The sequence below is a fragment of the Ammodytes marinus genome, assembly GCF_949987685.1.
Source record: "Ammodytes marinus genome assembly, chromosome: 18".
Taxonomy (NCBI): Eukaryota; Metazoa; Chordata; class Actinopteri; order Uranoscopiformes; family Ammodytidae; genus Ammodytes; species Ammodytes marinus.
Window position 1 is genome coordinate 14403471 of NC_137222.1, and position 27363 is coordinate 14430833.

The window sequence follows — 27363 nt, forward strand, 5'->3', positions numbered from 1 at the left end:
TGAACCATACCAATTCAATGGTATTGAGTCTTTTTTTCCCAACTCTTTTTTCAAGCAAAGGGAGTGCACACAGAGTTCTCTGTCAAAATGCTGCGGTGGCCAGATGTATACATGAAAGCACATTAACATTACAGGTGCATTAATGTGTATGTTGCTTTGTCTTTATGACGGTTAGTTGTTTAAATTTGGGCAGTTTTTTTTAAACAGCTCTTTGGTTAGTTTAATCACCTGCAATGATATATAAAAATCATATAGGATCACTCACTGTCCTCATACATTTATTTCTTTAAATTACTTATATATTTTTTTTCAAGCCATAAAAGAACACTCACTCTTTTAGTTTATCATAAACAGTCACATTTCAAATCTCCCTAAATATGGTTTCAACTGGAAGGTATAAGGTCAGTCTGCAAAGTAGCAGTTAAATGTAGTGGAACATAAATGAGCTACAGTATGACCTGTAGGCCTACACAATGTGGGTCATATTGCACTCATGCATACACATGAAGATGTGTGTTCCAGGTCACATTGCCATATTCCAATGTATTATATTTGGATGACCATAGTAGGCTATATCACAAATTCACATCTGCTAACAAAATGTACAGTGAGCAAATGGAGATAAGTGTGTGCTTTGTGTGAGTCTGCAAAGTCCCAGCAAGAGTCCCCCCATTTGCGTTTTACATTATATACATTTTTTGGTGTAGGGTAATTGCTTTATAATAAGAAATAACATTAAGAAATGCTTTATAGTTCAAATGAGAGGAAAAACAACGTCAGAGATGGTGCTTCACATTGTTCATTTCAGTAGTTACTTCCATCAGGATAATGTCAAGTGGCTCATTTGAGTTCTTTCTCACTTTAAAGATTTCTTTGCAGCATTATTCAGTGCAGCAGTGGAAGCCAGTTGATTATCGAAAGGGTCTTTGACTCTTTCTTCTTCTTTTTTTAACTTCAAACTTTAAATGCTATCTTTCTCTTTGGAAGCCATTTTTAATTAAGAAGACTAAAGACAGTGTACTGATGTACTGAAGAAGGGGAAATGAAGGATTACCACTGAACTGAAACATCTCACTGGCAGCAGTAGATCTAAATATGCAGTTTGACAGAGCGCTGAGCAAGCCCTTTGTTGTATTGTTTGAGTGCAATTTTGTTCTTTCCTTACCCCTGGTAGCCTCCAGCAGGTAAACAATTAACTGAGCATGAAGAGTAAAGGCTCCCATTCTGTCAGAATCAGCACTTCTCATTTGCTGATGTGGAGCTTTAGCCTCGCTCATATATCCCAGCAGGAGGCATAGCACCACAGATCAAGACCTTAAATAGCCCCAGAACTGCATTTACACTGCATGTAATGTGAGGAACATTACATAGTTCTGCACTTAGTCAAAATGTATGATGGGCTTAAGGCCCAGTTCTAAACCGGCACTTTGAATTTCTTCATGTCTTCTTTTTGTCGTATAGCATTTCATGTGTTGTGTGTTGAATTTATGTTGACATGATATTAAAGTTATATATCTTTTCCAATGGACCGATGAAGCACAATGTTATTAAAGGTGGAGTCAGCATTTCTGGAGAACGCTTGTCAAGATCTGCTACCTGTCCGTAGTGCGTGTGCGCTGTAATAAAATCTGTTGTTAATACACAGGTCTGTAAACGGGTATGTCAACAAAGGGAATGTAAAAAACGGGGGGGCCACCTTGGTATACATCTGTAAATATGCCCATTTACAGAGCCTAGGCTGTGTATTACCATCAAGAATTCTCCCGAATGGCTGACTCCACCTTAAAATTAGCACTAGCGGTTTGTGTCAGACTTGTTTTTTCCCTTTCCAAGTTGTGTGAACTTCTACGGAGCCCCTAAAGGGACATGGAGGGAAAAACAATTTTTGGTAAAAAAAAAAATAAAAATCAAACTCGAGATCTCGAGTTCAAACTCGAGATCTCGAGTTTGAAGTCAAGATCTCGAGTTTAAAGTCAAGATCTCGAGTTCAAAGTCGAGATCTCGACTTTGCCTTCAAACCTCTCTCACCGTCACCAATGGTCCATGCATCAAAGGCATATCAATTAATTTATGGGAAACCACACAATAGTGTCATGGAGGAGTACTTGGAGCATTCTTTTCTCACACTAACACCAAACTACAACCTATTTGGCCTAAATCTAACGTTTATTATGCACATTGGAGAGAAAAGTGACAATGATTCACTTCATTTTGGCGCACCATGGACCGAGAGCGGAGGTCTAATTGTCAACACACACACACACACACACACACACACACACACACACACACACACACACACACACACACACACACACACACACACACACACACACACACACACACACACACACACACACACACACACACACACAATATGTAGACGGTATACATTTGACTATATCAAAACGTGAACGTTTCCAAGACACAATGCCGCCTACACTACACCTGAGGAGAACTCTGTTTGGCTGTATTGGCTGGTCTGATGAAGGCTATAATTTGCACCGGATTAGACTATGTCCGCGTTCTCCAGTGACTCCATATGATCGGATCTTGAAGCACTCACAATAGTGCAGGCAAAATATGAAATTCAACCGGATTATGCGAACTTTCTATTTTTCCTCACTTGGAGAGAGAAAAAGCGCTGTTCCTGTGCGCTCTGGCACTACACCAGCTGTGCCCGCCTTGAGCCTCAAACTGTGTCTTAATAGAAAAGATAACTGCAGGTCATATGACAAAACTAGCGATTGGACTAAGTTAGTAAAGCCTCATTCACACTTTCAGCCTTTCCCAGGAAGGGATCGTGTGTGAATAAAACACAGTCTGGACTACAATAATAATAATTAAATAAAAAAGCTAATTTTTTTCTCTTCCGTTCTGAGGGAAGCTTTCGTGCGTAGATGTGCCACACCGCTACATGCCTACATGTTTGTCTCTGTGTACAAATGAAACAATCGATCGCTGATTATAAAAACTAAATTAAACTAATAGTTTTAGGAGAGTCTGCACTGGTGATTTCTAATTATAGCAGAAATTCCTCTGCTGTGCGCTGGGGAGAAACAGCGCCTGATTTGTTTTGCCTCGCACACGGTCGAGAGAGATAAGAGGCTTCACCCGACGGCACATGTTATTCATCTATTGCACCCAAAAAATCACAAATTTTAACTAAACAGCAGCAAAACTGTGAGGATCGCGTGGCGCTGTCCAATGTGCAGATCTGGAGCAGAATAGTTACCAGCGTGTCTGTTTCTCCCCAGCGCACAGCAAAGGAAGTTCTGCTATAGGCTATTAAAAATACGCCAGTCCAGACTCTGTGTTTTATTCACACACGATCCCTTCCTGGGAAAGGCTTAATTAGGCTTTACTAACCTAGTCCGATCGCTAGTTTTGTCATATGACCTGCAGTTATCTTTTCTATTAAGACGCAGTTTGAGGCTCACGCCGGGCACAGGTGTAGTGCTGCCAGAGCGCACGGGAACAGCGCTTTTTCTCTCTCCAAGTGAAGAAAAATAGAAAGTTCGCATAATCCAATTGAATTTCATATTTTGCCTGCACTATTGTGAGTGCTTCAAGATCCGATCATATGGAGTCACTGGAGAACGCGGACATAGTCTAATCCGGTGCAAATTACTCTTTGCGACTCATAGCCTTCATCAGACCAGCCAATACAGCCAAACAGAGTTCTCCTCAAGTGTAGGCGGCATTGTGTCTTGGAAACGTTCACGTTTTGATATAGTCAAATGTATACCGTCTACATATTGTGTGTGTGTGTGTGTGTGTGTGTGTGTGTGTGTGTGTGTGTGTGTGTGTGTGTGTGTGTGTGTGTGTGTGTGTGTGTGTGTGTGTGTGTTGACAATTAGACCTCCACTCTCTGTCCATGGTGCGCCAAAATGAAGTGAAGCATTGTCACTTTTCTCTCCAATGTGCATAATAAACGTTAGATTTAGGCCTAATAGGTTGTATTTTGGTGTTAGTGTGAGAAAAGAATGCTCCAAGTACTCCTCCATGACACTATTGTGTGGTTTCCCATAAATTAATTGATATGCCTTTGATGCATGGACCATTGGTGACGGTGAGAGAGGTTTGAAGGCAAAGTCGAGATCTCGACTTTGAACTCGAGATCTTGACTTTAAACTCGAGATCTTGACTTCAAACTCGAGATCTCGAGTTTGAAGTTTTTTTTTTTTTTTACGAAAATTTTTTTTTTCCTCCATGTCCCTTTAGGGGCTCCGTAAACTTCCACTGAGGTGCGGAGCCTTGGGGTCAAATTCTTTGTGTGTTGACATATTTTCCACAGCGAAAAACTGACAAGTGCTGTGTGCAAAGCAAGCAACACACTACACAAGGATAAATAAAATCAATAATTTTTTTCGAAATGATGTCATGATATGTAATGTAAATGTGCTGCATTATAACTATGAAAGAAAATGTAAATCCCTTTGACAATTCCAAGCCTCCAAATTCACATAGAATTTCCAAGGAGCTGACAGTTCAACAGCATTTATCTTTCACAAGAAAATGAAGAGAAAGAAATCTGTTTGGCTTAAGTCTGACTCAGGATGATAAGATCAAACTATTTGGGTGAGTTTGATGAAGTCAGCATCTAGTGGCAGTAAGAGGAACTACAAGGTGACTAAGGTTTGAATTGCAGAGGTTTCTCGTGTTAACACACACATTTAAAAAACAAGTCACATGAAAAAAATGTGCTTCTTAAATATGAGTCAAACATTTCGAAAACAACTAGGAAATCAAATGTAAAAACAAACCCCAATTAATCTGCACAGTATTAATGTTGCAGATGTTTAAGTGCATTCAATTAAAAGAAGTTGGGAAAAATTGCTGTTGAAATAAGAAAGGAACAACATGTGATACTCGAGTCGAGACTCTCAAAAATAAATACCATTCTCCTTCAGAAATGTTGCAGCACACACTAGTGGTCCACTTCTGGAACTGAAGCTTAATAACATCCAGACCAAACAATGTTACAGAGGACGTGCCACTCACAATATCTTGCCATTCAGAGAGTGCTTCCTAAAGAAACACCCAGATCAAACTGTGTCAGTCCAATTTAAAAAAAGCATGAATATGGTTCACTACATGTAAACTTCCCAGTGGATGCCATTGGCGCAGCAGGGCTTTACAAGAAAATCTGACTGGATGTTTTCGTGTTGTAAGAATTAAAAGGGTCAATACACAAATACATAAATGATGAAAGGTGGATAGAAGAAGCCAGTTTGAAATGAAGAGGTCAGAATATTGTGTATTAAAGCAGTGGTGGTTTAAGACAACACAGATGTATCTCTGTGTGGAATAAAACTCTTCATTCAGCCTCAGAGCTGGAAATGAATAGGAGGAGCCAGTGGCACAGGGGGACAAATGTAAAAAGACCAAACAATGTTACAGAAAGGCAATCATATTTTATTCAAATGATGACTAGATACATTATGTATAGAATAAATAATTGAAAGGTCCCATCTTGTTGTCAAGGACGTCTCATGCTATGACAATACAGTGGTATGTATTCAGTATGTTGGCATGCATTTATGGGAAAACAGACCCAAAAACTCATAATGAAATCAATTCACACTACAGAATGCAAAGTCCTGTGAGCAATAAAGGTTTTTCACTGAACCGGGCCCTTCTGATTAGAAAGGGCAAAGACTGTGAGTAAACAGACTACAGCTTTTAATACCGTATGTAGAATATAAAAGATGTATCTTACAGCTTGTCTCTCACCCTGTATTCAGACCCTAACTGTCCTTCAGTATATTTTTGTTGGTAATGGGGGGGGGGCAAAATATTCACACCAAAGGGGAAGTACCAGTCTGGTTTTGCGCTAGGTAAAAACTCTTATCTTAGATAACAAAGGTCTATAGCGACTTACAGTGTCAGAACGTCAAATCACTAATACATTTTATGAGACGCAGGTTAAAATGAACTGACACTTCATAGTATAACATAAATTGAGGCATTTTTGCAATAAGTTAAAATTTTATGACCAAATCATGTCCATTAAAATTCATTGGTTCTCATGATTGAGTGTATATTCTTCAAATGTACTGTACAATAATGTCCTAAAGCCAGAGTGCAGCACTCCACAGGAGAGAGCCCTACTTAATTACATCTTACTTGAAAAAACAATTGGTTAAGCAAAGTTAAATTGGAATCAGTCAACCACATACGGCCCCCCTCATCCAGCCACCGAGCGTGCACACTGTACGTGACAATCTGCCGGGGCATACCACTGCACCATGCAGAGAAAGACACATCGTATGCATAGTACTGCTCTTAAAAAAACAGACAGTTCAGTGACATGCAAAAAGTATGTAAAAACGAAAAACAGGTCCCTTTTCCCTTTATTCAACACTAAAGTGCTGAAGTAATTAGTGTGTGGAAGCATCAAATGTTATAATTAATATTGTGTCAATATTCTATTTGACATTCTCTAAACTAACACCAACAGATGTGGAAAAATTAAGGACAGAAAATGAAAGGTATACTATAACAAACGTGGGAAAAAATTATTTTCTACTTTGGGATCATCAAAAATGAAATGCATCAACAACAAAAAAAGGACTTTATAATCAATTTGAAATATTTGTAGAGGCATTCTCCTCCAACCAAAGATGACAATGTTTTTTTATGAACACCATCTACAGATATGTCATGCATAGATTTGTACAAAAACTCTGCAGCTGCACTATGCGTCCATCTCAGAATTTCAGTTGGTAGCCTGCTCTAAAAGCTGAAAAAAGAAGGGAATAGTTTAAAGGTTTGTTTTCATTAACGTTACTTTACTATACTTTACAAAACAAGACATAATTCTTGGTGTTTTGAAAATGTGCAGTTTCAAAACATTAGTAATTCTTACAAAACAAATGAAACACTTTTAATTTGAGGTTCTATAGTCATTGTTTTCTGTTTTCAGTCTACACACACTAACATACAATTGAAGTGAAGAAGTGAAACAAATATATGACACAGTTAAAACATGAGTCTCCACAGCCTTGTTTTTTCCAAACAATTGGAGAAAACTTGATTTGCGGTTTAAAAAATAAAAAAACGTTATCCATTGCAGGCAATGGCCACACAAACAGAAATTCACCAGCACATTCAGATAGTATGCATTTGGTAGATCGGTATTTGTAAATATACAGCAGACACATACAAATTCTATCATTATTCACTTAAAAAAAGATGAATGAAAGCTCTAGCTTTGCAAAAGAAGAAAATCCCATTTTCTATGCTATCATGTATGCAGTAAAGGTTCACAATGTACTGTAGCAACTGTGTTTAAAGCTTTCTATTGAATGTAATTAATTGGAGCCTTAATACAAATACCAGTGATAAGAAAAACAAAAAAAACAAAACTTGAAACACGTGTGTGTATGAGCGTGCAAATGTATATAAATAGCTTACATAGTCGTTGCATTGGGAAAGTAAACACATGCATTCAATGAAGTAAACATTTTTACTCTCCCCTCATTTTCATTTTGGGAGAAACTGTACAGATTCTTCATTCTCCAACAAGTTACAAAACTGGGCACTGCTACTCTGTCTGCAGCAGAGTGAACCAGACAATCATTGTCAAGAAACCTATTAAACCTACTAATATAAAGAGAGTGCCCAGGTGATAGACCAGCACCGCTGCCCATTAACCATCATCTGCTCCCTTGCCCTGTGTACCTGAAAGACTGATCATGTACAGATGAGGAAAAACACATGTGGCTAAACTACGGTAAAACACCAAACTGTAAACTACAGTTAAAGCCTGAGACAAAGCATGCTAAGACTATAAATGCATGCAAGAGAATAGGAGAGGAGAGTGTGTTGAAGACAGGTTTAAGGTTCAAAAGGGTCCTCTGGTGGAAGGATCCCATAGGGCAGTCTCAAGTCCTGCAACCCAAAATGGAGCATTTTGAAGTCGAGAGAATGGAATAAAAGTGGTACAAATGTCAAAGTGCCTTTAGATCCTTCATTCCTCCCGCTTTTTCGTGCGTACGCCACACTCGTCCACCTCCCAAGAAGTGTACAAAGGCGTCTGTCTGCAAGTAGAAAAGCTGTGAGTAAAGGGGCGTCGCACTGTGTGGCTGCAGGCAGGCTGATGCGAGCGTGCATTATAAATCATCTGCATCAGGAAAGAGCCTGGTCCTCTCCCACATGGGGCAGCTCCATACTCTTCACGCCATCACCACTCTCCTGTTTTCTGAGAAGCAGCCAGAGACACAGAGATAGATAGTTAAACCTCTGAACAGAGAAGGGAAAAAGCTACCTATGTTTAAGAACTGAAAGCAAACCAATCCATTGTTAGAATAGGGGGGGAATGGGTAACGTTACAGTAAAGAAGTTAATCATGTTTGTTCAAGGAGACAAATAAATGAGCAACAACTTATCAAGACAATGTATGCTCTGGGCCCGCAATGATGAGCATGGACAAAACGCTACTTTCATTTTGACTGTGTTGGAGCGTTATACATGCAACAGTATTTTGGTGTTTATGATGGGAAAGTGTAAATGTGTATTTGGCTGCCTTACACAATAACACTTTATAATATAACGCCAATCAAAACAAACTGCAGTTTCTAATATTATTGCAACATTGTATCAACACCTTCCAGACAGTATCAACTAAAACAGGATTGCATTGTGCAGGTGTTGATGCCAGTGTGTGTGTCTCCATAACATTGTGAGTTATCCTACAGATCGGGTGCTCAGAATATAGATTCTGTAAGTATTTACCCACAGCTTTGATCACTTGTCATAGCATTTAGTTTTAACTCCATGAATACTTTTTAATTGCTTATGGTCAAATGGGTTTTTTTCTGCACTGTACAACACATGCTACACCAAGATCACCCTTAAACAAATCATCTTACCACAGACTGCCCGACTAGCAGATGCTAGATTACAAACTCAATGCACAAGAGTGTTTGACCATTAAAGCCATATGGAGGAATACAGATGTTTGCATCATGCCAGTATACTGTCTGCCATTAAAAACATCCCTAGGGCAGGCCAGAGTTGCCCTAAAGTTATTCACCTTATGTGGTTACAATGAATGAAGCCGTATCTCACATTGCCTGTTCTGAGAGAAATAATTACAGTCTTCTAGAAAAACATTAGCTGGTCGTACAGACATTATTATCAGAGTATAAACGGCCGCAGCAGCTCTAAGTGAGGATATGACTCATACCATTACTTTTAAAAGCTGTGCAGCGTTTACATTCTGTACACAATCCTTACGTGAGCGTTGGAGCCGGAGCACCCAAACTGCTGCGGTCCTCTTTACGGGCCCAGTCAAAGGGGTTCCCAAAGGAGCGCTTCCTCAGCATAGTTCTCACCATGATCTGAAACGGAATAGTGATCAAATTTGTTTCATGCGCCTCTCTCAGTGTGGCTCTACTATAGAAAATAAACCGCAACCATCGGTGATGTTTGACTTCATCTGTTCATTGTGAGTTTATTTTCTTTAAAAAAAACTAGTTGCCAAGCTCACCACTGTAGCCAGGCTGGGGATGTGTTTGACAGAGTTCTCCACCTCTTCCTCCGTCACCTCAATCAGCAAACAGCAGTTGTCGTCCTCCAGTGGAAGAGGCTCAGCACCGTGCCTCGTCACCCATGGGTGCACCTGGACACAAGCATCAGTAAAACAAATGACTCCTTCATGTATTTCATTATGAAAACAAATACATGTTTTACAGAGGTGATGTAAGTACAAATTCCTCTTAAAAGAAAGATCAAGTTAAGCTATGCAGGATACAGCTTTGATTAACATAAGAAAGGCATTATTGCAAATGGCAAAGAATATAAAGCTGACAAACAGAAGCATTTTAACAGAAAGAGACATCAAAAGGTTTATATTTTCACTGAGGCATCAACATCAGGATAGCTTTTTGTGCACTTCAGACCAAAGGATAGGTTCCTGTATGGTGATTTGGTTAGGTGGTTCACAGAACCGCTTATACTGTAATACCTAAAGCTAAATAATGGATACCAGCAGTTTGGCCAAAAGTTTACCTTAATCTGTGGGATTGATATCCTTGTCTCTGGATTTTTGTCCAGCATTTTCAGCAACAAATCTTTGAGATCGTCCGATATTTCAGCACTGTTGAGAAAGGAAGCACCACATTTTGTAAAAATAAAAGTCAGAAAACAAGATTAAGTAAACTAATGTATAATTACAGAAATAAAACTATTGTGTTGACAGCTATTTCATTTGATAAACATCAGCAACTGGGCAGTGTAATACTTTCGAAACAGGATGATTGGAGGAATAGAACTGACTGTTCAGGAAGTTCCACAGGTTGTGTCTTGATTTTCTGATGAAGACTGAGGATGCGCTCGTCCATGAACGGACACTGTAAATGAATGCAGGGATTTGGTTTCAACGAAAAGAACAGCAGATTGACACTCAGGAGCGACTCTCAAACAACAAATACAAAAAATAGCAGTATTGAGTAGTGTCTGATTTCTCCAAAGAACACACTCACCACTCCAAAGACGAAGCAATAAAGAGTCACTCCCATGGCCCAAACATCTAACGCCTGGAGGATGAAAACAAAAAGAACATGATAAATGCTAATGTATTTGGATGTACTATGCTAACAGTATAGTGTTGGACATTGACAGTACATTCCATATGAATAGTAAGAACGTTATTTTGAAAATCTAAAGTTTCTGGTATTTCTGACAATCATCCCCAGAGGGCGCTAGTGAGCCAACTGTTCCTTCACCTTTCCAGAGAAGTTCTTTCTGGTTTCAGAGAGCGTTTCAGGGGCGAGGAAAGCAGGTGTTCCCACTGTGCTGGTCAGCAGGGCGTCGGCCCCCTCGAACTGGTTACTGACTCCGAAGTCGGCTATCTTAATGTGTCCATCTTCTCCCACCAACAGGTTGGAGGGTTTGACGTCTCTGTGGATGATCCTCTGGTAATGTACTGTCCAAACACACACATTTGTAGAAGCTTATTACAGCACAAAGATTCCATTTGAGGAATTCTGCTAATTGGAAGAAGTTATGAATAATCTCTTTGGTGAAACCTAAATCTGGATTAAGAGGGGGGTATAACAAAATAAATTCTTGTCTTGACAGCATGGGAAAAAAATGCATGCATAGAAAGTTGGATAAACATTTCAGCAATTAGAGCCATCAACAGAAAGACTAAACAGTTCCTGTATAAGATGTGTAAATAAGAAAGAAGTGTGTCGTACAAATCTGTCGAAATCTCATTTTCTAACTCTGTTCACTTTAGAGAGGAAGCCTGTCTTCAAGTATGACTGCTTATAATGATTTAAGAATTAAAGGTTATCTTCTATCTAAGGCTCCCTTCCTCAGTGCAACTCTTAGTGAAAAAACCTCTTCTATTGAGCTGAAATGCATTAAGAACCACTGGGATGATTTGAAATAAGCTTTGATGGTGGTAAGAGTCAAGAAGAGCAAATACAAAGGACTTAATAGCATGGGAGAATTGTAGGACAGGAGCTCTAGATATAAAACAGCTTAATCTTGATACAACGCTTATATAATTCTTTGACCATTTAGACCTTTATCTCTATGGGCTACACAAAAGATGTATGGACAATGTTAAAGGCAAGTAGAGCTAAATATAGGATATCATTGTGTATTAAACTAATTGTGCAACAAAATAGTTTCATTGATGTGTACATTTTCTCCAAGAAGGGTTATGTTTGAATTATAACATACCCTTCATGACACATTACATGTTCTTTTAATTTCATTTCTTCTTTATTTCAAACTGAATAAAAGAATTCTGAATCTTAATTTAATTTAATTTTTAAGTTGCAATTCAAAGGAATTTGAATCTGTTATTGTGAATATATATTTACTACATCAGGGGCTGAAGGTGGGATCATCATGACCAAGGAGACAAACTTAAACTTCGTGACCCCCATTTTTGAAAAGATAGTGGGTCAAAATCACCCAATTAGCATGCTGATTTCAACACTAAAATATCTCAACCGGATGAAGTATGCATCTGGGTACTTTTAAGCATATTAAAACTGACCACTTTTGGACATCCTAAATCTTGTTCTACCATACTACATAGCAGGGAAGTATGTGTATTGGAACACATAGACACTGTCTCCTTGCACTGTGGTCCTCAACAAAGGCCCAGAATAAACTTAAGGGAGCCACATAAACAAAAGCCATTTTGGAGCAAATCCGGCGTGAGATGGCTATTGCAGGGTTTGACAAAAAAACGTCAAACAGATAAAACACAAACTGAAAAAATTAAAGAAGGACTACCGGGACCAAATGAAGAAGGACCTAGGGAGAAGCAGCGAGAGAGAAAGATACACAGCCCTAATCAGCCCTTTGTTTATGCTCAATGCTTGTTTATGCTTTTTATAATGCTTCCCCATTATACAAATGAGCAAAAAGGTAATTTGAAATAATGGAGATTGCTGAGTGGAAGAGTAACAGGAGGTTTAGGAGACTCACAGTACTCGATTCCCCTTAGCAGGTCTTGGAAGTAAAAGCGAGACTGGTCCTCACTGAAAGGTTTATCTGATGGCACCTCCATCACAGCCCTGAATACAAAACACACACACACACACACACACACACACACACACACACACACACACACACACACACACACACACACACACACACACACACACACACACACACACACACACACACACACACACACACACACACACACTCAGTTAGCAGTCACAACTAAAGAGATGGAGGTCATTCCAGTGTCAAAATCATTACCATAAAAAGGCTTAGCTTACCCTTGCTTGACCAGCTCAAACACTGTCACAGAAAAACAGATGAGGTTAATGATAAAAGCTTTACGGTGAACAACAAACAAAAAATATGTTTTTGTGTGATGTGAGTTTAAGGGGTGTTTGTCTGGTCACAACGTACCCATGTACAGATGGTCCTCGCTGGGGTCATCCAAAACCTGGCACCAAATCACAGAGAAATGGAAATGAGTCTACCCACACACACACACACACACAATATACCATCTTTTGTATGCAGTGAAAATAAATACAGCTCGACACTGAAATTGCTAATAATCGCAGATTGCAAATCTTCTTCGACCTTAACATGAAATGAGTGCAAAAGCAATGGGAATGTTTCACAAACAACCAACCGTATTGTAAAGCAATTCTGTCGTGGTTGAGGCCCTTTAAAGAGCCAGGAGGTTTCACTCATTGCTAATTCTCAAACTTTGATTTGCTTCCCCATTATAAAAATGAACAAAAAGGTAATTTGAAATAATGGAGGTAGCTGTTTTGATTCTAAAAGGTTCTTTCTTCTCACGCTCTGCTGAGGCCTAGTTTTCTAAATTGTTCCATTAGGGAGTTGGCCACATGCCTTTGTTGCTCTTTGAAAAAAGAGGCGTTATAATCAGATCTTAAAGGCACTACGAGTAAGATGGCACGTTGGCGTCCCCTTTGGACAAAAGCGGTAGTATTTTTACGACGCCCGCTGTCGCAAATGCTCGTGCCAGGCGCGTGAGCGTGGACTGAGAAGGGCGCAATATAGTGCATGTTCGTGTGTTGAAAGTGTGAGGACTCTTTTCGGCTCCGTGAGAGTGGTTTTGACACTGCATCAACTAATGCCAGTCAGTACACACACCTGCTTGCAATGAGTTGATTCAGCAGCGTCACCTAACTACTCTCTCTCTCACGGAGCTGTGTCCTCACAGAAAGCGAATGAATGAGAGACGGCAGTTAGTAGACTATGGATCACGATGAGGTAATGTGTTTGTGTTGTTGATGTAAATAATGACTATTTCAGATAATGGTTATCTGATGATGGTGAAGCAAAGCAAACTTTGTGTTAGTACCAACCGCTCATTCATTTAGCAGTCTAGTTTCGCTCTCGTGAAATTGTATACACGTTGCTTGGCAACGTCCTCCCGCCCGCCTATCACTCACTCTCCCTTTTCGCTTTTCTTCATTGCATTCTCTTTTTTTTCTTTGATGGTTCAGCCCCGTTATCAGTCATTTATGACGACAAATAACTGTCTCAAACAAGGCTCCCGCTCCACTTCCCTCACCTGGAGGGATAGGCTTCTCAAATCGCGTTGCAGCGCCACACTGAAATCTGCAACCAATACAGATATGTGACCATAGAGCCTGCACGAGCGAACCGAAAATCGGACTGGGTGTGCGACCAGACCAAAAGCAGTAATAAAAACTATATAAAAACGTCTTTCTTTGCACTGATGGTCTCGTTTGCTGTTAAAGGTAATTTATGATTATCAGAGGAAACATGAGGTTGTTTAAAAGATATTTAAATGTTACTCGTATCCGCTTTAAGTAAAAAAAAAATAAGAAAAACAAGAACTCACCTCTACTAGTTTGACCACATTAGGATGGTCCAGCTTTTTCAGGATGGCAATCTCTTGATAGACCCGTTCCAGGGGTCCTTTGGGCTGAGGGGGGCCCTCAGGGGCTGCTTTGGCTCCACGAGGGGGGGGTCGCCCTGAGAGTGGGACAATGTGGGTGTGGGGCATTGGTCACAGGTGAGAGGAAGGATAGGGCAAGGACAGCAAAAGGACAAAAAGACGAGGTGGGTTTCAGTTTTGGTATGCGGTGTTCATGTACCACTGGAGCATAACAACAGACTGGGCTCTCTGCTGTGTAAACCATCTGCCCCTGGCTCCAGACTTACGTGGGAAACCTGCCTGCCTCATCAGCCTCCTCTTCGACAACACCTTCATCGCCTACGGAGAGAGAGAACAAGAGATTGGATTTGGAGAGAGGGGAGGATCGGAGAAAGAGAAAAGAATAAGACACAGCAGGCTGTGGTGATGCATAACTGGCAATGCACCCACTCACACACCTACGGATAATTTTCTCCCCTCACCTTGAACATGCTTTGTGTATTTGTGTCTCCTAACATTGACTAGCGACGTCATCAGCAGAAACGATTATAAAAGCTAGACTATCAAGTGAATATACTGGCTGTTCCTGCTGCCACGCAACCAAGCAAGTGACTGTTAATCAAACCCACCAGTATTAGTATGCTAATGTAATTCATACAATTATTTTGGACTATATTAATCAAACTGGTGGACTTCTGAGTCATGTAAGCTAACTTCACTTGTTTTATTTTCCCGAAAACACAAGTAAAATTAAATACACTGTGAAAGTAAATACACTGACATTTTGCATTATATTCTGATGAACATATACAGTAAACAATATAAGGAGATAGACAACAAATGTATGGCAAACACATTTTCTGCCTGGTCTGTGGCAGGACTGTAACACTTTAAGTGATTCAAATGATAGTCATTGCCAAAATAAAACAGCCTTTCTCATGATTTTCCCTTTTAATGACAAAATAAATGATGCCTTCAAACATCTAATCCAGTGGATCTCAATTATTTTCTGTCATGCCCCCCCCCCCCCCCCCCCCCTATGGGACAGAAATGTTTTCCTGCCCCCCCCCCCAAATTTAAATACTATTGAGAACCTGCTAATATGTATTTATTTATCTGTACAAAACCACTGTATGAGTTTCTGGCACGAGCATTCTGCATACAATCACCTTATTATCAAATTAGATAACAAAAATTTGCTGAGATAACTTCTGCAGCAAAAAAATTCAAAGTTCAGTTTATTAGCTCAATTTGTAACATTTAAACAAGACTGCTCAGTCTGTGAGAATCTCAGGACAGAGAAACAAGAGCAAATGATTCACTGAGGTTTGCATTTAATTAAAAAAAAAATTAAACTGTAAACATAGTTAAGGTGGTGTTTTTTTATTATTATAGGCCAATATGCCTTCTGTGATGCGATGACCAATAATTAATTAATGTTATTATTAGTCTACTTGCTTGATTTCTTTTTAAATAGCCTACAGAGACACTTGGAGACACATGTGGACATTTATTTACTGCAAATCGTGGCCTTTCGCGCAGATACATATGACCATACACAAGCACACATTGCGCTTGCTAGCACTTTATTATTAAATAAAATACCAAATATTATTATTTATTTATTTTTTGGTCAGTTGGAAATCAAGGCAGCCCGCGCCCCCCCAGACAACTCACGGCGCCCCCTCAGGGGGGCGCGCCCCACCATTTGAGAAGCACTGATCTAATCCAACGATTTGTATTTTGACTGTCAAAAGTCACACCCTCCCCCCCACACCCACACACTCAATCAATTGAGCGGTGTTGAACCCTCAACCAATAACAGCGTGAGGGTGCTCAGGTCACTGCCACGGCGCAGCAGCCGAAACAGACTTTTTTGTAATAGCCTCTGCCTTCAGTTATTATGCCAATGATATAATCACCAATTTTGACATGTGGGCTTTGTCACAACTCACTTGGGAACAATACTAAAATAATCCCCACGTCATGACAAATTCATGCAGCAATAATCATTAGCAGAAAACACAAAAGCTCAGGCTGATGTGTTATGACAGTACTCAGTGAGGCAAAATTAACTAGAGACATTTTCCTATGTGGAGGTTTTTCATAAAAATCACACCAGTAAAAGTGACAATGTTTTGATGAGGCATCTCTCTCTCTCTCTTTCTCTCTCTCTCTCTCTCTCTCTCTCTCTCTCTCTCTCTCTCTCTCTCTCGTGTTTGTGTCACAATTGACAAGGAACGAGACAGTGTTAACAGTTTACATAAATCACATCTGTATTCATGTGTGCGTGGCAAACTTACATAGTAAGTGTTGTCATCCTCATTGTAAGCCAGTTTGACGACACCATAGGAGCCCTGATCCGGAAATAAGAAAAATGTAATAGATAAAGTGAAGTAGAGTCGCCGTCAGTTCTTAATAAATAAAATAAAATAAACGTTTCTCAAAGCAATATAAATACACACAGGAACAAATACGCAAACATACAAGGGAAGCGTGTGGGCTGACAGTGTACGCTGAAAGAGTACCAGCTGCCTCATAGTGAGAACAGAGAAATCCAAATCATATCTCCCTCTCTCTTTCATTTTTTATTTCAGGATAATTAAGGAAACTGGATCTGGCTTATGCTATCAAGCTCCCCTGCCCACACACAGGAAATTCAGGGTAAAAACAAGGCCCAATTAGAAACCTGTGCGTGCACAAATCCATGCCCATAAAACAAACAGAAAACGGAGGGGGAAAGGGAGAGAGCGGTTCCTGCTGGGAGAGCAGATTGGAGAGCTCTCCCTTCAGTCCCAGAGATGATCTGATAACAGGAGGCTCTCCAACAGCCATGAAAAGCTCCAATTGTCTCTGGCGAACGCAAAACCACATACATTAATATGTCTACCTATTTATATGTGTAAATATGTCTACCTATTTATACGTATGTGTAATGGGTTTGATTTTAGTTCGATTTATAATTGATTGTATTAGTTGTTTGTATTCAACTTATTTTTTTATTTGAATTTCATGGATTTCTTTTAAGAAACAACACTCAGGAGCGTTCTTGTTAACAAGGAGTTCTTGTTAGCCATTGTTAGAGCTTGTATTTATTCATTTAAATGTACTTATTTCATCTTTTTTATTTTAAGTTTCTTGCGTCTGGTGTTTCCTCAGTTCAGCTCAGTTCCTGTATTTAATAAATGTCTTCAAGTCATTACTACACTTCTGTGTGTGTGTGTGTGTGTGTGTGTGTGTGTGTGTGTGTGTGTGTGTGTGTGTGTGTGTGTGTGTGTGTGTGTGTGCTTGTATTAAAAGTGCTATACAGTCTGATTGATTGATTGATTGATTGATTGATACCTACGTGCAGAAATCCATCGACCTGCACATTCTGTCTCACTCACAATCTAAAAAGTACACACATTAACCCTCCCCACACTCTCCGACTATCCACTTAGCCCGGCCTGCATAACCCTTAGAGAGTTCTATTTATACCAGCCTCTCATCCATCTTCCAACTCTCCCATGGCATGGTAGTTTACACAGAGTTTGGGAAAAGGAGGACAGCCGGGAGAGGGGATATCAGGGACTGTTATTGCTCGTCCTTGATGATATGCGCTACTTGACAGACATGCAGTAGGCGGAAGGGAGAAGAAAGAATGGAAGGGAGTCAGTGAAAGGGAGCAATCAGTGAGTTGTCTCAAATGGTACCTTTCCAATCTCATCTTTCAGCTTGTACTGGTTGAGTTGAACACAGTCCTGGAAGAAAGGGAGGTAAGAGAAAAGGGGAGAAAAATGGGAAATGAAATCACATCAGATGTCTCAGCAGTTAGATGCACTAGATACTTGATGAGCATTCTTTGAAAGATAAAAAAATAAGCTTTTCCTAAGAATGCCATGCAAAATCCTGTCATAAAAATACCTTTTAATTTCAGTTTTCAACCATAAAACTCATAAGTGCAGTGTTTTGAACATCAGTGTTCCCTAAAGGGGTCTGAGGTCTTCCAACTCGAGACATATTTGCTGTGTTTGTCAGCATGTCAGTATGGACTCTACAGCAGGGGTTTTCAAAGTGTGAGAGAGTGAGCCCCCCCTCAGAGAACAAATTTCAGCGGAGCCCCCCCACCCCCCACCCCGCCAAAAAACTAATTTTTTCATACATTTTAACATCTTAATCCAGTGTTTTAATCCAGCTTCCTTGAAGCATGGATAGTAGTGACTGAGTGTGCAGCGGAGTGAGAAAGATAGGCAGACAGACTTGCCCAAATTATTGACTAGTTAAATGTCAATCACACATCCAGTGTTTTTTCGCCAGTGCCTCCAATGTCCTGTTGGAGGAAAATAGTAGCCAGTGGAGAACCAGACCCTCGTAGGGGGGTCCGGGGGTATGCCCCCCCGGGAGATTTTTTTAAAATTTTTAAAGTGAAATGCATGAATCTGGTGCACTTTGAGAGGAACATTAAGAGGCTAAATATGAGGAATTTTGTGTGAACAAATAATTTGGAGACACTGGGTCTGATGAATTAGAAGCTATTGAAGAAGGACACATGGATTTTCCATAAAAATATTAATATAAAATAAAAAAAATTATGCCGGGTCCTCTGGGTTGGGCTTAGCCTTGGTGCTCTTTTTCTTTAACGAGACCTATTTCTCTGTAATATACTGAATGCATTTAAATGCAGTGAGAAGAATGAAGCAGAAGAAATCTTGTCCAGCTATGCCGTGATCTTAGTATAAAAAACACAAACTAAAAAAAATAAAAATAATTTTTTTTTTTTTTTCAGTTTGTGTTTTTTTTTATACATATTCATCCGCGCCCCCCCTGCCATAACCCCGCGCCCCCCAAGGGGGGCGCGCCCCACAGTTTGAAAACCGCTGCTCTACAGTCTACAATCACTGTCCAGGTGCATGTTGTCCCTTTCAGAGAAAAGCAAGGTTTTCAGTTAATCACATACAACTTATTAGTTCCTCATTAAAAATACATGACTAAATGTAATTTATTTGACTGCCAGTCTAAATATATTTAAAGAATTGCCAATCACCTGGTGCAAAAGTCTCCACCACCCAAAGCATTTCACCTAATTATAACCTTTTTATGTATTTTTTCACATCAACAATATGTGATTCTGCGAAAGCAAAAATGTACATCAGCTCTAAATGCCATATAGGAGAACCTCTGCAGCTTGTTTGTCTAAAAGAGATTCTACCTACAGTATATGACAATAACATGTATTGGCATCTACGTTTGACAGGGATCACAGCTATTATCTACATCTATTGAGACTGTAAAACTTACCTTTGCGTCCACAAAGCTCAGTCTTTAACCAGTGTGCTGCTGCTTTTAAGACAAATGCACATGTAGTTCTGCTTACTTTCAGTTGATCCTGATATTTTGATAACTAACATATTTTCAAGTAGAGCACCTCTGTACGAGCCTGGCTCTGTGTGAACAATAGTTAGTGTGTTTGCCCATGTTTAATGCTTTATGCACTGAAGTCAAAAACAGCGGTCAGATGGTGCAGACTAGACAACATGTTATGAAATCACAAAAGATGTTACCTCATATTGGCTAACTTCCTGGGATTTCTTTATCATCTTTTGATCACGGACGAAGAAAACTAACTTGATTCTACAGTAGATCAATATTAAAGCCTCTGGAACCCTGGTCTAAAGTAGTAAACATCAATATATGATATGAAAGTCTGGTGTCTACAAAAATCTGATTGATAATAAATATTCATAAATATTATAAAACGTAGTTAATAAAACTGCTTTTTTACGGTCTAGAATGTTTGACAGGACTGTGTGGGCGTGGCCGTATCAAACGGTCTTCCCGGCAACAGTCATTGTTTGAATAGAACATTCGGGCAGAGAACTGCCGCGATTGGTTCAAAATAAATATTGTGTAATCAGAACCAGAGCATTTTTAATTATTTATTTTTTTAACCCGTTATCCTCAAGGCTTGATCATACCTGGAGATCTATGATGGAAACACTGTTGGACTCCACAGTGGGCCGGCGGGGCAAGCGTGGAGAGGAGTGGGGTGATGTGATGGGGGAGTACGGTAGTGACGGGTAAATGTAGCGCCCGTTAAGTCCAGGAGAGTTGCAGGGCGATGCCAACGTCTGCGAGCGCTCCTGCAGAGACAGTTTCCTGTCCGACATGCTCAACCTTCCCCTTTGCTCCTGGCCCACGGGCAGCAGAGCCTCCGGCCGGCTGACCGTGTGGGACAGCAGGTCACAGGAAGGAGTCCGGAAAGGTGCCGCCATAGAGGAGGCTGGCTCGGGGGTCTCAGAGCTGTCCATTTCTTCATCCTGAGATGTGATCATATTTACATTTCCTGTTAAATGTCACATATATGCTTGTCTATGTATGGTTATTATACAATAGTCATCGTGTAGTATGTGTCTGTTTGTATAAACTCTTAACGAGACAATGGAGTTTGTGCCTATTTTCCAGCAGAAAACCACAACATTTGCTGCTCTTTCCCAGATAAATACAATAATATTAACATCTGTAGAATATAACACAATTCAGTACAACACATGGGGAAAGAACATTTTTTAACTAATAAAGGAACCTTTTGTGTCAATTCTTGATTCTCTTAGATTATGTTATGGATCTACAAATCACAGATGAATTCTCCTCAGGATCCGCCACCTATCCGTACTGTGTATGTCCACCAATAATCAGATGGACATTATGTCTGGAAAAAAGATTAAACTTGAGCATGTTGTAAAACTTGGTTCCATCTCTGGTACATCTAGTGTTACCTGGGTGTGTTTCATCTTACCTCCTCATCCTCCCCAGCCTCTCCAGGTGGTTGGCTGGGTTCGTACTCCGTGATCACGATGAGGGACTCCATGGGGTCTGGAGAGGGCGTCTCAGAATGGGTGTTGTTCAAAGGTGCGGCGGGACAGCTGCACAGCAGATCGGGCAGGGGTTGCGAGGGCTGTGCTGAGGGCGCATGACTGCCGCAGGGGGCCGGCGGCTCAGCAGAGGGCCAAGGGCTTACGTGACAAGGAAACATGGTGCCTCTTCACAAAGACTGACAACCACTGCTCCATCAGATGGGAACTTCTGTGGGGGAACTGGTGCCTAAAAGACACATGGGCAAAATGCAGGATGAGAAAAGAATACAGAACAAAGACCATCAGTGGCCAATTCAGATATTCACCCAACTGCAGTGAATCTCTTCTTCTTAAAGGTTCCTCACAATATTTTGCATTTTCTGGGAAAGATGTCTCCGAATATCTACCCTATGACTGTCTGGCAGCCTTTGACACGGTGAACTAGCAAGTCTTCCTGTCAAACCTATCTGGACTTGGCATCTCAGGTGTGACGCTCCTCTGTATTGACCTACCTCACAGAGTGATCACTGCGAGGAGAAAGGTCAACAGGCAACTTCCTTTCCACTGGGGTACTGCAGGGATCCGTGCAGGGCCCCTTTCTCTTCTCAAAATACACCACTTCCTTTGGAATATGGTTTCTCTTGCCATAATAGCCCTATCTGTCCCTCCCACCAGACCTTCTTGGTAAGGATCTCAACCTGCCTCGCTGATATCTCAATATGGATGATGCAGCGCTCCCTTAAACTTCAATTTGTCTAAGGCTGAACCCCTGTTGATCGCAGCCAGTCCCTCAGCAAAATAGTAGCTAAGCTTTGAATCGCTCCCTCCAACAAAGTCTACTAGAAGATTTTCCTTTTATAGTTGCGTAACATCAAATGATCATATGATTATGTATGCTGCTTATCTCTTTCTCCAGGCACTAGTCATTTCAGCCTTGACTACTCTGCAACACTCTTCTAGCAGGACTGCCAGCCTGCATAGGAAAATCTCATCAAATCGTGCAAAACGCAGGGACACATCTGAGCTTGAGTCAACTAAAAACCCCCATGTAACTCTGCTTTTCATTACGATCTCTACTTGCTCCCTGTTGCTTCTGCTATTAAGCTCAAGTCATTAAAGTTCACCTACAGCATGGCCACAGGCATTGCACGCACCTGAATTAGCTCATTCACGTAAATGAGCCTTCTCCTTGACTCAAAATCTAAATCTCAATCCTTAATTGTTCTCCTGTGTGGTTCTCGTGGTGGTGAAATGAGTAACCTAACTCCATTTGATCAGCAGAATCTCTCTTTTTCTATCTTAAAAAATCTCTTGAAGATTTACCTCTTCTAAGAGTACCTACTCAAAAGGCCAGGGAGTCTCAAGACCATGTTTAAAGGTGGAGTCAGATATTCTGGGGAATGATTTTTGTCAAAATCACTTTTTTGTCAAAACAAGTGATTATGTCCTCACGATGGGCTACTGTGTGTGCGCTGAAAAAATATCCTATTACTAATGTTAATGCCTAGTGAATTTCTGTGTAACAGAACTGTTGCCATGCTGCAACTAAAAATATCAACAGTGATAAAAGGATAAAACTATTTTTTTTTACATCAACTGTTTCTTTTTAGCCAGGAATAATTTTGAGCTTGCAAAAATCCTTTGTCAAAATATGAAAAAATGTAAATGTACAATTACCATATAATAATACACACTCACAGCTGGAGTGCAGGGAAAACAATCAGAGACGTTGTTCGTCATCACACTGAAATATAAGCAGATGCAGCTCTTTCCTTATGAAACATCTGAGGAGTGTGAACTTTTCCCACCCATTCTGTTAAGTGCTAATTAATACATGCAAGCACATCGCACACTCGCATCACAAAACTTCAGCTTTAAGTGGACAGATTTGATGTGACTATAAAAGAACACAGTTCAGGCTTCGTCTGATGTCCGTTATACAACATGCTTAATTATTATCTGTAAAGCACATTTTTACATCATTTCAAGAGGGCCATTTCCATCTCCAAGTCCACTCAGCTTATTATCCGCCCATTATCTGTTAGAGGAATGGAGAGAGAAGAGAAGGAGGGAGGAGAAGGACAGAGAGAGAGAGAGAGAGAGAGAGAGAGAGAGAGAGAGAGAGAGAGAGAAAGATCCTTGATTCCCGTCATGGTTCTTACAGGATTGTGGTTCTTACTGTCAGTGTGTGGGAGCTGAATAAATCTCAGCCATACAGGAAAACAAGGGGAAGCCATGATAAAAACGAAAAAGTGGGAGGGCTTCAGCCAAGTTCAGAATGGAGACCATGTGTGGGAAAAGACACCCACTTCAGTTGCCCTCTCTACCTCCATTTCCGGCCTATATATATAGTGATGTTATAAGACACAGTCTCATAACAGCATAATTAATTCATGGGCAGGAACTTGTATTATATATATTTAATATACCAGCTGTCAGTGTATGTTATTTCTGGTAGGGATCAGATTTTCTTCTTCTTCTCAAAGTGTGTTTGAGAAGACGCCTGTATGACCTCTGAGTTTTTTCTGAATATTCTTTGAAGGAGACGCCCAGTGAAATGATCATTTCATTCAGCTGAAAAAGAATTGCTCTCACGATGCAATGCACCAGCTACGTTAGACTTTTTATATCCAGAGAGAGGGAGAGGCAACTTACTAAGCTTGACCTACTTTGTTTTCAGATAAAGGGTGATGCATGCCATCAAGGCCTGTTTCCAGACACATTAAGAGGTTTTTGCCATCGGTGGTGGTGAAAAGGATAGTATCACTTATTGCATGTCACACAAAATAACACTATTCTAATTTTTTGCCCAAGGAGGATTAGGAAATAAGCGTTTACGGTGGTTTGGTGTGAGCAATCATTGTCTGGTTGGCAGGATTTGCAGCAGCAACTACAGTAGAAATCCACAAAAGGCAGCCGAGTCGGTTTCTGTGGAGTGAGCTTGATGGAAGTGAGCTTCTATAACACCCTACTGTTAGCCTAGCACTCATTAAAATCCTTTACCTCGGGGCTGAGGAAGCTACTTCGACATACCGCTGACACAACTAGCTCACCAGTCATGTCTACTCATCTGGTCACCCACAGACCCGCTATCCGTTAGGAGATATATCCGTTAGGAGGGCCCCTGGAATATGTATTTTCAATGAGCATGAGACAATTACAATAAAATATTTCATTCCTAACCAAAGAACTGACAACATTTTGTTCCGTTTATGCCATCAAATAGTTAAAACAATAAGAGCAGAGAAAAGTAATGTCAATTCACCATTTACAGTAGGTTGAATGTCCCTTAAAAAACGGTCATCCCCAGAATTATGTGGTTAAAACAAAGTTGAGCAGGATTAATGAACAGGACAGGAACAAAAGACAACTCTAAACTGGGATAATATTCTCAAGCTCTTCTTGTACAGTTTGCAGCACTGCAAGTTAAAGGTGCTACGAGGAACTTTTTAATATTTCTGATTTTTTTTTCCTATGATGATCATAAATAACATGTAACAGCAAACAAGACCATCAGTGAAAAGAATGCTATTTGTATGTAGTTTCTAAGGCCTTTGTCATGGGTACGCTCACCCTAAAACAGCTGGTGTGAAAACACTACCACTTTTGTCCAGAGGGCATGCAAGAATTAACAAAAACTGAAAGTTTCTCTGTGCACCTTTAAATAAATGACCCTTGGAGGTGGTTTGAAGAAAGTGGCATAATTATTTTCATTTAGCAGGAGCCATAGTTTATGTCCTTACGTTACTACAGAGTGGATGTGTCAACGAGTGTGAAATTTACTGTGCCTAACCAAAAAACAAAGAGTTAGGCAACCCCCATATATCTAGTCCCATGCTATCATCAAAGATAAAAAGCTGAGACAAAACACAGTGTAGCCGCCCCCGCCGGTCTCCCTGTAAATTTCCTAGACGAAATATACCGTACATCATGGATAACTGAACTGCTGGCTGAGGCCCTTAACTCCCTGATCCCTGCCTGGTGATCCCAACAGGGAGATGAAGAACAAACGGTTAGGATTTGAGCCTTGTGAAACACCAACAGATGCTGCCTGGCTCCAGATGCTGTACGGTACAGCGCCTCTTATGGTAACAAAAGTCACATGACCTGACCTTCACTAGTATATCTGGGCAGTAGGGGAGGGGGTTAGAGAGGACTTATCAGAGAGCTTGCGGGGGTCCAAGCCATGTACTGTAGCATTAGTAACGACACAGACACGGTGACACAGACAGACAAGCAGCACACACAGAGGGCCATCTGGAGCAGAGGAGGATCCCCCAGCTTTCATTAAAAGATCAACAAGGCGACCCAGTGAGTGATCTGCAGAGAGCCGTGAAACAGATAAGCCCCTGTCAACGTATGGGATGGGCATCCTCAGCCAACAGCTCAATATAACTGAGGATATGAAATATGGAATTGGGAGCTGAGATGTTTCACTTCACTGTTCACGTTACAGCCTACAACTGAACATGATTTTCTCAATTAGATGTCAGAAAATAGTAAAGAAAATGTGCATCAAAGTGCCCAAGAACTAAATGTGACATCTGCCTTAGAATAGAAACTAAAACCTAATGTGTCAAATTTACATTAACATTAAACGCATACATTGAATCAAACAATCTTCACATTTAAGAAGCTGGAACTGTTTGGGATAACGTTCGATTGATAATGGATTAATCGACTTACTAACTTAATTTTACTAAATAAAAGGCATCCACACGATAAGAAAAGATAGTATAAAATTCTCCCAAATAAAATAGGACTTAGGCTACAGCCCATTTGATAACAAGCCAAAGCGTAAAAGCATTTCAACTAGGTTATCAAGTCTGCATTCATGAATGATACGACCAAAATAGACTACTGCAACCTCATGCTGAGAGCTTTCTTGTTAATAACTCGTGAATTTAACACAAACTTTTAAAGACATCATAAGCTTAAAAACACTGACACAAATACACTGTACAATTACAGGCTACATTAGGACGACTTTGAATGTAATCTTTCGTAAAGGACTTTGCAAAAAGCATAGATAACAATTTGAAAAAATGTCCAATACTAACCACAGCAACTTTAATTTACTTTTAGCATATAAATGAATCGTCAACACAAATAACATTTTTACATTTATTTCATAAAGACTAATAACCGATGACTGCGTGTTATAACCATAGATAGTAGGCTATAAAAGGTTACGGTATAACGTTTATTTGCAACTGTAACTGCAGTGGTTTGCATTAACTGTCACCCTACACTCATAACTGAGAATTGTCACAGGATAAAAACATTAAAGCGAGTGAGTGGCTTGTTTTATCAACATTATCACAAATTGTGTCAGGGGTAAATGGGTGTTTTCTCCGTCTGAGGTCCCACCAAGCTTAGTTAGCTCCAAGCGTCAAAGCCAAACAGCTCAGCTAACGTTAGCAGCTGCTTCATCTGTCAAACATACAGATGTTACTAGGCAGGAGTCAGTGATGCTAATGCGACCGAGTAACGCCCATAAAAACAGAAAAATACCCTAAAACTGCCCCATGTAGAAAATTCAACCGTACCTTTACGTGTTACTTCGGCCAACAATGGAGAAATGTGAGGTTCCTTCTCCTTCTCGAGCTGCGGCGTTATAGCAGCGTCTGTGTCGGTCTGTGTACTCCGGCGGCTAGCTAGCTGTTCGAGAAACGGGGGAGACGTTGTTGTGATGGACCAATTCAGCTGAGCTCACAGGTCCCGTGCTGTTGCCTACCTACACTGAGGATGTGTTGGGGGGAACGGGCAGTGTCAGCGTGGTAATTTTCTTCGCGTGGAAAATAGTTTCAGCTTTACAAGAACCCACAACCGCAGAGAAGGGGGCGTAGGCTGCCTTTTGTTCCAGGTTGTGTTTTACTCACGACATCAAAATAGAACAATTCATGGTTCTTGTGAGATTTCTGGTTCAAGCATAGTGATCAACTGGCGCTCCCCTGTGTTGGATTAGAGAGTTGCACTCTTGACAATCAAGAATTTTTGAGTTTACAAAATATGAAATACACAGAAAATACATATCCTATTAACACACGCTCGATAGCTGTTGCTGTACAACAGTGCCTGATGTTTGTGCATGTCTATTTGTATGCATATACATGTGTGTGTGTGTGTGTTTATGTATGCGTGTATATGATGTTGGTT

The 27363-nt window shown here is 40.4% G+C and overlaps 1 protein-coding gene across 1 annotated transcript; it reads right to left on the minus strand.

The window, feature by feature from the left end:
* Positions 1-5479: 5479 nt before the first annotated feature.
* Positions 5480-26844, minus strand: camkk2 (calcium/calmodulin-dependent protein kinase kinase 2). Its single transcript, XM_080046203.1, has 17 exons — positions 26754-26844; positions 21147-21451; positions 20326-20667; positions 18064-18111; positions 16675-16728; positions 14659-14710; positions 14336-14469; positions 12898-12934; positions 12762-12783; positions 12460-12548; positions 10734-10933; positions 10491-10544; positions 10285-10358; positions 10018-10105; positions 9497-9628; positions 9244-9347; positions 5480-8206 (listed from the first exon to the last, which is right to left on the minus strand). The coding sequence occupies exons 2-17, from the start codon at positions 21381-21383 to the stop codon at positions 8134-8136; spliced, it is 1740 nt and encodes a 579-aa protein (XP_079902329.1). The 5' UTR covers positions 21384-21451; positions 26754-26844; the 3' UTR covers positions 5480-8133.
* Positions 26845-27363: the final 519 nt, after the last annotated feature.